The sequence below is a fragment of the Panthera onca genome, chromosome X (genome assembly GCF_046562875.1).
Source record: "Panthera onca isolate mPanOnc1 chromosome X, mPanOnc1 haplotype 2, whole genome shotgun sequence".
NCBI lineage: Eukaryota > Metazoa > Chordata > Mammalia > Carnivora > Felidae > Panthera > Panthera onca.
In genome coordinates, this window is record NC_138357.1 from 2,188,492 (window position 1) to 2,198,766 (window position 10,275).

A 10,275-nucleotide genomic window follows, 5' to 3' on the forward strand; every position below is an offset into this window, starting at 1 on the left:
ACGGCGTCTCCCTGGCTCCTCTCGACCCTGCGTCCCAACCGCCCGCAGCCCTGTTGCGGACGGCCTCGCAGGCCTTGCAGACAGGCCCCCAGTATGCTGCTCGTGCCCTGTCCGGCTTCCTGGGCTCTGCTGCAGCCTTGTCCCCAGCCTCCTTCCTAGCAGCCCCACCCGCCTGTCCCTCAGGAGGTGACCTGCTCTGTTGGGTGCAGTGTGTGTTTGGGCCGTTTTGGAGAATCTCCGCGCTGGCCACTTCCCACCCACCTTCCCTGCTCTTGGCCTTCCTCTCCAGTTACCCTTTCTCCCGGCTTTGTCACCTGCTCAACCCCCATTCCTGGAACAGCGCCGGGTGCAGACCCTCACAACAAATGCTCGCCCGAGGAAGCAGCTCGAGGTGGGAAGGCTCCCCCCGCTTGCAGCCCCAGCACTCCTGACCCGACCCCACTACCCCTCGCGACAAGCAGAGGTGGAACCAGAGCCCGCTTTGGAAAATGACATGTTTTATTGCTATGTTTGCAGTGGCTTTTTAGCACAGTAAGAATGTCCCCGCCGGACCCCGCCCTCACCCAGTCCCACCCCTCCGACCGACGTCGGGGTGGCGCGGGGTGGGGGAAGCCTTTCTAGGGTCCGCTCGGCTGTCTCGGAATCGGACGTGACACACACGTGGGTTAATTAAAGCTGCTACATGGAAGACTTGAGCCGTGGAAAGTGCATCAGCCTTAAGCTCACAGGTGGGAGCCGTGCCCGGGGTCCCTTCCCTGGCCGGTGCCCACCTCAGATCCCTGCAGTGGCGCCCGGCCCAGGGGGCAGGGCGGGGGCGAGCCTGAGCGCTCCAGGTGAGCAGCCCCAGATCCCCCAGGGGTCAGGATGCCGCCTCCGCTCACCCCGCCGCCTCGCCTCGCGGGCAGAGGGGGCGCGGGGATGCTCCGGCCCCCCCACGCCCACCCCCCGCGGCCATGCACTCCTCCACCCGGTCTGGGGCCGGGCGCTACACATGCACACCCACACGACAGACTCGCGCTCAACAGCTTGAAGCTTTTGCCTATGAAAATTAGATCTATAAATTCACACTCCTTGGCTGGGGCAGAGGACTTAAGGGGTGCTGAGAGGGGCAGGGAGCGGCAAGGAGAGGGATGCTGGGCAGTTTTCTCTTTAGAAATATACAAGCAGAAATCTCTTTTCCTCAAGTTTTTATAAAATGTGCAAAATACAAGCCTCGTTAGCCCACAGGCACAGTTTACACCTGGTAGTCACCTTTGCTAAGAGATCTAGGTTTATCCTACATACTCACGCACACATGCATTCGTACACAAGCTCACACAACTGATATTGGTGGCAATTGGCGCGGGAACCGGAAGGTTCCCTTGCTGGCTGGCTCTCTAAGCTTCTAGGATAGGGACTGGGACGGGGAGAGGGGAGAGGGGGTCTAGCCCGGCTGAAATACTCGCCCTGGTTCTGCAGCCCCTCCCCCACCTCCCTCCTCCCCTCTCCTGTCCTGTCCCCCAAGCAGCCGCCGCTGCCTCCTCTAGGGGCCACCCTGGGGTGTGCAGGGCAGAGCCCGGAGAGGCAGGCGCACTTGGGGGCCGGTGAGGCGCATCTGCGGCGGGCACTAGGGGGAGGGCGATGGGCAGGGCCTGGGAAGCAGCGTGTGTACCAGCTTGGGTGGGGGGTGGGGAGGCATCTATTTTTGGTGGGTTGTGATATTTTTGGCGTTTTATTAAAAATGGAAAAAAAGTTATTTTAGTTAGCACTCGTGGTGCTTCCCCCCCCCCTCCCCAGGCAGGCCCCCAAAAGTGTCAGGGAAAGGCAAGCCCCCGGGAGGGGTTGGGGGCCGAAGCAGGGGCTGCTATGGCTACAAGAGGGTGAGCTGGTGATGTGAGCCGGGGTGCCTGTCACATGACGCTCTCTACCACCACCACTTTGCTGCTCTCGGACACTGGGGTCAGGGTGGTCAGGCCCCTGACATCGGAGTCCTGAGCTCTATACTCCAAGTGGTGGAGGCCCCAGATAGGCTGCGTCAGGTGCTGCCAGCGCTGCAGGAGAGAGGGACACGTTCAAGTCCCCGGGCGGGGGGAGGGGGCGCACACGCTTTTTCCCCTTGGTCTCTCTCCACTTCCCACCACCTGCCACGGGTTGGGGGTCCGGGGCCCCTCCCACAGGCACTGACCACACCCCACACTCTGTCCTAGGGAAACGGGGCAGGGGCTGGGGACAGACCTCTCTCTCCTCCCCCTGCCGTGACCTCGGGACCTGGAGGCTCAGGGTTCCTTCCATCCACCCCCCTGTGGGATGGCCCAGAGACTTCTGGCCCAGAGACTCCTAGCGTGATGCTACATCCTAGCAGTGGGTGGGAGAAGGGGCACTTGGAGGGAGGGAGAGAGGGAAGGAGGGAGTCGTGCAGGGAAGAGGGGGTGCAGGGGACTGACCTCAGCCACGGTCCCCTTGGCCCTGAGGAGGCAGCCCAGGAGGTGGAGGGGCACACACAGCATGGAGGAGAGCGCGAAGCCCCAGCCCATGGCCTCGCCCCACCATGGGTACACGTAGGTGTTGTTGTAGACTAGCGGCTTGTAGTACACCACGTTGAAGATAAAGATGCCCTGCAGGTGAGAACCCCCCACCGCCGCGCGCTCAGCCAGCGGCGGGCCCTCGACACCCCTCCCCCGGCTCGGGCCTCCCCCGGCCCTTACCATGCAGACCAGCGGGGTGAAGAAGGACCAGCACCATTTCATCCAGGGGCAGGGGCGGTACCCGATCATGCAGGCGACGTCGTCCATGAAGCGGTCGGCTCCTGGGGCGAGCGAGGCGGGAGGGCTGGAGCCGGACACCCCACCACCCCTGCTCCGGCCCGCACCCCCAGCTCGCCCCGGGGCCCGGGCCTACCGTACACCCAGGCGACCACCACGCACTCCCAGAAGGCCTGCCACAGCAGGGTCGTGCCGCTGGCCGAGTAGTAGTCAAACAGCTGGAAGACGTACATCCCGCCCTGGGGACGGAGCCGGGTCAGGGAAGGTGGCAGGCAGCGGGAGGCCTGGGGCGGCCCCCACCCCGCCCCCACTCACATCAGTCACCATGGAGAGGTCGATGACAAAGCAGAGGGCGCAGCAGAGGGCCACGGAGATCTCCCTTTGGAAACGGAAGTAGTAGGAGGCCGGGAGGAGGTCGAGCAGGCCAGTGATGAAGCCTTCCACACCTACAAACTGTGGCCGGGCGCTCAGGCCACGCCCCTGCGGCCACCTGCCAGCCGTCCCCCCTCACCCCGGGGCCTCCCCCACGCTCCCGGCACCCTCCGTCCTGTCCCCCCCCCCCCGCCCCCCCGCAAACCTGGCTGTCCAGGCCGAGCAGCAACAGCATGAAGAAAAACAGGGCAGCCCAGAGCGGGGCCACAGGCATCAGCGTGACGGCCCGGGGGTAGGCGATGAAGGCCAGGCCGGGTCCTGAAGGGGGAAGCGGCAGGGTCTCGACACCTGTGTCCCGCGCCCGCGTTCCGTTCCGTCCGTCCTCGTCACTGCCCGCCGCCCTCCCCTTCTCCCCTTCCCTGAGCTTCCAAACTGAGGGACGACGCCGGGGCGTGCTGTGGCCGGGGGCCTTTCCCCTTGAGTCAAGGTGTTGCCGGGGGGCCCGAGCCCGCGAGAGCGGGGTGTCTGGCTCAGGCTCCGGGTCTTGCCGGCCGGCAGCCCTTGTGGTCACCGGTCACCGTTCGCCCCGGAAAGCCCCTCCTCTCCCTCTGCAACACTCGGCCGAATGTGAGGGGCTCAGCCCACGGCCCCGGGGAGGGATGCACGGACGGAGGGACGAGAGCTCGAGGCCCCCCCCCCCCCCCCCCCCCCGTGGCCCGGCCCGTGAGGCTCCGGCTCGGGGCCGACCGGAACAGCTGTGCCTCGCAGCTGCTCGGCCGGGCCTCCCTCGGCCCCGAGTGACGGGACAAGCGAAGTGAATCTGTCTCTCGTTTCCCAGAACGTCTGTGTGCACGTGTGTTCGCGGATAGGGTCTGTTAGGACGGAAGGCCGGGCGGAGGGGTCGGGGTCCTCACCCGATTCCGCCACCTTGGAGATGTGCACGCCTTGCTCTGCGGCCATGAAGCCCAGGATGGAGAAGACCACGAAGCCAGCGAAAAAGCTGGTCCCGCTGTTGATGAGGGCCAGGATGATGGCGTCCCTGGGGGCAGAGGGGCCGCGGGGACTGGTCAGGCCGCCTGCTGCCCGCGGACGCGCGGCAGGGGCGGGGGGCGGCCTGCGGCACCTACTTGTAGCAGTTGTTGTTGAAGCGGTTGTAGCTGCCCAGCGCCGTGAGGGCGCCCAGGCCGATGGCGTAAGAAAAGAAAATCTGGGTCCCGGCATCTATCCACACCTGGAGATAGACCAGGGCGGGGAGGAGGTGAGGGGCCCTGCCGGCCTGGCCCGCCCCTCGTCCCGTCCAGCCCACCGCCCCCTCACCTGAGGGGACCCCAGCTTCGACCAGTCAGGCTTGAGATAGTAGATGATGCCATCCAGGGCGCCGGGCAGCAGCACTCCCCGCACCAACAGCACGACGAGGACCACGTAGGGGAATGTAGCCGTGAAGTACACGATCTGGGGGGGGGGGGGGCGCTGCTCAGAAGGGGCCCTGCGGCCCCCGCCTCAGCAGGGGGGCAGGCGGGCCACACTCCCCCCCCCACTGTGGTACGGTCCGCTCCGAGGTCAAGCGGGAGGCCAGCCTGCAGCCCCCCCCCCTTCTACTCCTCAGAGCCTGGGCTCCTCCCGAAGGAAGCGGGGTGCTCAGCTGGCCATCGGCCGCCCCCGCAAGGACAGGTCAGCTGTAGAGGGAGGGCGGAGGCAGGACCTTCCCCGGGTGGGGAGCAGGACATCGGCCTGGAGGCAGGTCCCATGCCTCCTGTGGTTCTCTGCACAGAGGCAGGGTCCTGGGCAGGCCGGAGTGGACTGGGCCGGCTGGAGACAGAGGCGACAGCGAGGTGACCGGGAAGACCTCTGCCTCCCTCCCACCCTCAGCAGAGCAGGACAGGTAGGCAAGGGACGGCCACGGACTGGGTCCCCCCAGGCTGGCCGCAAAGCAGAGAGTGAGGAAGTAGTGAGTGAGGAAGAGAGGGAAACTGGGGCGGGGATGCCCGACATAGGCAAGTTCAGCTGGCTGTCGCCTGGGCCTGTCCCCTCAGGACGGAAGCCGTCTGGGCTGGAGTTTCGAGGGTGGGGAGGACTGACTACGCAGGCATGTGTGGGAAATCCAGTGGCCTGGATTCAAGTTCCTGCCCCCTCCTCAGGCCCTGGCCTGGTCACCTCGCGTGGAAGGGGTGTCTCCCCCCCCCCCCCCCCAGTGGAGACGCCTCTTCTCCCCACCGGCCATGCTGCCCCCACCCCTGCCATCATCACCCCCCCAACCCGCCCGCCTCCAGCTGTACCTTTCCTGTTGACTTGACCCCCTTCCAGACACAGAAGTAGACCAGCACCCAGCAGGCCAGCAGACACAGGGTCACCTCCCAGTTGAGGGCCCCTGGCACGTCCAGTCCCCCCGAGAGCCGCAAGACTTTGTTCCTGGGGGAGGGACAGCCCGTCAGGGCTGCCGCAGCAGAGGGCAAAGCGACCGGGGAGCTGTCGCCGGGGCGGTACTCCCCCGTGCTGCAGCCCTCGGGTCCAGCTGGGGCCCCTTGGGCACCCGGGCACCCGGCCCAAGCCCACAGCCCGGAGGCGTTGCAGTGCGGGAGGCAGGAGCCCGGGAGCCCCTGGCCAGAGGCTGGTCGTGCCCTCGGTGGTCTCCCCTCCCCCAGGCTGGCAGGCACAAGGGGACTGACGATGCCCGGGACCGAGAAGTGGTGAGGGAGTGAGGCCCGTCCGTTCCAGCTTCCATAGGGACTGCGTGGGGGCTCCCCGAGGACAGGCAGGGCCTGGGAGTGGCCCCTGCTCAGCATCCCGCCCCGCCCCCGCCCCCCAGGGGGCCGGGCCCCAGCACACGCAGACCCGGGCCATATGGGGAGCCCACAGACAGGGACAGGCAGGGCTTGGCCCAGAGGCGCCTGACTCACTCCCAGAACTCGATGACAGGGGACCGGCGGTCAGCAAGCTGGTCACATGTGAGGTTGGCCAGGCTGGCATTGGCACAGTCTTCATGGCGGAAGATCTCCACACAGTCAGGAGTGTTCCAGGTATGGCCACATGTGGCCCAGGGCAGCGTGGTGGTGAAGGACTTCACCAGGTAATAGAAGCCCCAGGCCAGCACCATGATGTAGTAGGTGTTGCAGTAGAAGACGATCACCATGGAGGCGTAGCCCAGGCCTGGGAAGGAGAGGAGTTTCTGCGTGGGCTCTTCTCTGGCTGCTCCCCACCGCCCCCCTTATCTACCCTACCGAGCTCAGAGAAGTCTTTGGAGCATGACTGAGATGTGGTGGGAGGATGGTGGGGAGGGCAGATGCAGAGAGCCCCTGGACCCTCACTTGTCCGAGTAGCCTGACACTAGAGGGCTGGCTCGAGGTTCCTCCCTTGAACCCTCCGCTCCTGCTGCAGTCGGAGCCTCAGCTCCTGTGAATTCCCTAGTCTCACACACGGGTCCCCTTCTGGGTCCCACTGCCACCGTGGCGGTTGATGGAGGGCCAAGCCTCCAGCTGGCCCCCCAGTGGCCTCCAGTACTCAGCAGCTGGGGGCTTCCTGGTGACCTGGGGTGGTGTGGGAGATGGTCACTCTCTCGGCGGGCAACCGGGGCCAGTCACTTCGCCTCTCTGAGCCCTGGCCTCCCCAGGGTCCCTCCTAAGGCCTTGAGAGATAACAGGGACACTGCCCACACGCAGAAGGAGCTCTAAAGTGACTTTTGCCAATAGTCCTTCCCTTCAGATCCTCCCTGAACTTCCCATAGCTGCTGCCCCACCGCCTTAGGCTGGCCCTCTGGCCTTGGGAGAGCTGGCCCTTGACATCATCTCCTGTTCTCGCACCCTCTGCTCAGCCCCGGTGAGCCAAGAATGCTTGGCAGGGTCTGTTCCCGGCTCTGCTGGGCCTGGGCGCCCTCACCCTGGTAGAGAGGCCAGTCCCCGACTCCCATTCCCCGCATGCCTAACGTCACTGGGTGGTCTCCAGATCCTCCGGCTTCCCACTCGTGACTTGGGGGGGTACGCACCGGGTCCCCGGCCTGGTGCTCAGATGAGACAAGATTTCTCAAGTGGGTGCCAGTTTTGCCCTAGCAGTGGGAAAGGGGAGGGGTCGCTGAGGGAGAGGGCAAACGGGACCGGCCTGGGGCCGCTCACCTTTGAACAAGGGGCAGATGTTCCAGACGTTGATGCTGCCGGCCTTCATGAACTGGCCCAGTGAGATCTCCAGGAAGAAAATGGGGATTCCTCCGACCAGGGCGATCAAGACATAGGGGATAAGGAATACACCTGGGGGAGGAAGAACACAAGGGTGGGCACTTGCCCAGGGCGGCCCCTTAGCCCCTGGCTGGCCAGCCCAGCTTTCGGAAGCCGTGGGAGGCCAGGGAGGAGCCGGCTCCAGGCTCCTCCCCGGCCCCATCCTAACTTCCCAGTGGGTGAATCAGTGCAGGGGGTGGCCACTGACTCAGAGTTGCGAGGTGAACAGCCTTGCTGGGAGGAGGGGGTTGGAATGTCGGGAGGGCTGTGGCTGTCCCCCGAGGCTTACAGCCCTGTTTCTTGGGTAGGGGGCCCTGTGCTCACAAGGCTTCTGGCCCCACCGTCACCGAGGGTGACCTAACAGGCACGGAGGACACATACGGCCTCGTGTCGCAGTTGGCCAGGCAGCACGGGAAAGAGCGGTGAGGCCATGTGGATGCGTCCGTGTGCGTGCGTGTGTGCGCCATGGCTGGCACTCCGGCCTGGGGGCCTGTCTGGCTTGGGCAAGCCTGGGTTTTCCTGCACCCAGGCACTGGCCTGCAAGCATGAAGGTCCAGGGAAGAGGGTGGGTGGCAGTCTTCTGCCAGGGGGCACGGTGGGGGGGGGGGGATCTCGAGGTATCGGTGAACAAAGACAGAGGGAGTCAAGGTGGGGTAGTACAAACTCTGGTGAGCCTGGCTCTGGAGGCTGCAGGCAACGGGCCAGAGACCACAGGCCAGAGGTGGGGGGTAAGGGGAGCTGGGCATCAGCAGCCTCCCCCCCCACCCCCCCACCCCCCGTCTGCTCTCCTGTCCTCTCCAGGCCCCCTTCTGTTGCCCCAGCTCAGCTCTGCGTTACTCAGAAGTCGGGCTTGGCTGCAGCTTGTCCGGCTGCTGGTCCCAAGCATCCTTCTTGTGTGTGACCTTGGGCCAAGGCCTTCACTCTGGGCCTCAGTTTCCCACCCATCATCCAGTCACCATGGCTTTCCCCCAGCCCCAGCGCTGCTTTGCAGTCACAGGACACCCGGTGGCTATCGCTGTTGCTAAGCTGGGCCCGGGGCAGGCGGGCATGGGGTATGCGTGCAGTGTGTCCAGCGGCGGCGCCAGGCGGCCCAGGCCGCAGGCTACCCAAGCCTGGCTCAGGCACCCAGTGTTCCAGGCCCAGGCTGGAGGGGAGGGGAGGGGAGAGGAGAGGAGAGGGGAGGGGAGGGGAGGGGAGGGGAAGGGAGGGGAGGGGAGGAGAGGGGAGTGAGGGGAAGAGAAGAGAGGGGAAGGGAGGGGAGGGGAGGGGAGGAGAGGGCAGGGGGAGGGACAGAGTAGTCCATTGTGTGTGTGTGTGTTCGTGTGTGCACACGTGGGGGCCCCGCACAATGTGCCACTTGTGTGCCTGACCGGCGGGGGCAGCCTGGGCTCCTCACCTCTGGGAGCCCCCCAGGGGCAGGCATCGCCTTCCCACCTCATGGCCAATCACTCCGGGGCCCCTGCGCCAGGAGTCCGGGGGGGAGGCAGTCCCGGGGCTTCGGCAGTTGGCTCGCCGGCCCCCTCCCCCCACACACTGCCAGGCACATGACCGGCTGGGGGGTGGAGGCCGCCGGGGCTGAGCCACCGAGCGGCAGCGGCCAGCGAGGGGCGGTCTCCAGCACCCCCTATCCCGGACTTCGGCCCCGCGCCCCGGTGGGGCGGGCGGGGGAGGGGGGCCCCTGGCGAGGAGGAGCGGGGACGCGGCGGGGCGGGGGCGCTCACCTCCGCCGTTCTTGTAGCACAGGTAGGGGAAGCGCCACACGTTGCCCAGGCCCACGGCGAAGCCCACGCACGACATGATGAAGTCCATCTGGCGCGTCCAGGTCTCACGCGGCGGCACGGCCAGGCGGCCGCCGGGCGCCCCCAGGCCCGCGGGGCCGTCGCCCTTGGCCGGGGCCCCGTCGGGCCCGGGCGCGATCAGGGGGCCCTTCTTCTCGTCGCCGGACACGCTGTAGATGCCGTTCTCGGCGCTCTTCTTCGCCATGGCCCCGGCGGGCCGCGCGGCCGGGCCGGGGGGCGCGGCGCCTCGCGGGGGCGGGCGGACGGGCGGCGGAGGGCGCCGGTGGCGCTGGGGGGCCCCGAAGGCGCGGGCCCGCCGGGGGGCCGGGGGCGGCCGGGCCGGGGGTCGGGGAGGCGGGGCGGCGCGGTCAGAAGCAGTCCACGAAGCACTTGAAAGTGAGCCTGAAGAATCTCATGTGTGTCGGGGGCCCGGGGGCGCGCGGGCGGCGGCGGGGCCCGGCCGGGCGGCGGCGGTGGCTCCCGAGACTCCTGTCCGCGGCTCGGGCGGTGGCGGCGGCGACTCGCCCGGCCCGAAATTCAGCCTAGCGGGGCGCGGGCGGCATCGGGCGCCCACGGTCTGCAAGCGGCGGCCGGAGCAGGGGCCTGCGGCCCGCGCCCCCCGCCCCGGCCCGGGCCGGCGCGGCTGCCCGGCTCGCTCGCGGCTCCGGCGGCGGCGGTGGCGGTGGCGGCGGCGGCGGCGGCGACGGCGACGGCCGAGGCGCGCTCGCCCCTCCTTCCCGGCGGCGGCGGCTCCAGCCGCTCTCGGGGCCGCGGCGGGCTCAGCGACTCGCCACCGCGCTCCGACCGTCCCTCTCTTTCCCGGTCCGAGCGGCTGCCGCTTAAGAACCGACTCCCGGTGATGTCACTGTCGCCCCACCCCCACGACCGGGCTGGTCCCCCTCCCCCCGCCGTCCCGCCCTCCCCGTCACTCCGCCCACCTCCTCCTTCCCTCCTCCCGAAGAGGAGACGCCACTCCGGCGGGAAGCAGGATGGCTGCTACCTGGGGCGCCGACCAGCACGTCCTTCCCAGGGACAGAGCCGCTCCTGACCCCGAGTTTATCTGGGCCTGGCTCCCTCCCAGATCGCCCCTCCTAACCTGCCCTTCCTGGTTCTAGGAAAGCCACTTCCCTGGCTGCCTTCCAGCCATCCTTGCCCTCCTTTCCTCTTCTCCCCACCTCC

At 67.4% G+C, this 10,275-nt stretch overlaps 1 protein-coding gene across 2 annotated transcripts; it reads right to left on the reverse strand.

Moving 5' to 3' along the window:
- Nucleotides 1-480: 480 nt before the first annotated feature.
- On the reverse strand, nt 481-9,927 carry SLC6A8 (solute carrier family 6 member 8). Of its 2 annotated transcripts, none has more exons than XM_081792848.1 (13): nt 9,040-9,927; nt 7,220-7,351; nt 6,011-6,260; nt 5,390-5,522; nt 4,431-4,565; nt 4,241-4,344; nt 4,028-4,152; nt 3,319-3,431; nt 3,066-3,194; nt 2,878-2,980; nt 2,685-2,785; nt 2,424-2,594; nt 481-2,030 (listed from the first exon to the last, which is right to left on the reverse strand). In XM_081792848.1, the coding sequence occupies exons 1-13, from the start codon at nt 9,299-9,301 to the stop codon at nt 1,890-1,892; spliced, it is 1,899 nt and encodes a 632-aa protein (XP_081648974.1). In that variant the 5' UTR covers nt 9,302-9,927; the 3' UTR covers nt 481-1,889. The 2 variants fall into 2 exon arrangements, with proteins under 2 accessions (XP_081648974.1, XP_081648973.1); XM_081792847.1 differs by having other exon boundaries at nt 3,057-3,194; nt 9,040-9,926.
- Between the last annotated feature and the right edge of the window lie 348 nt (nt 9,928-10,275).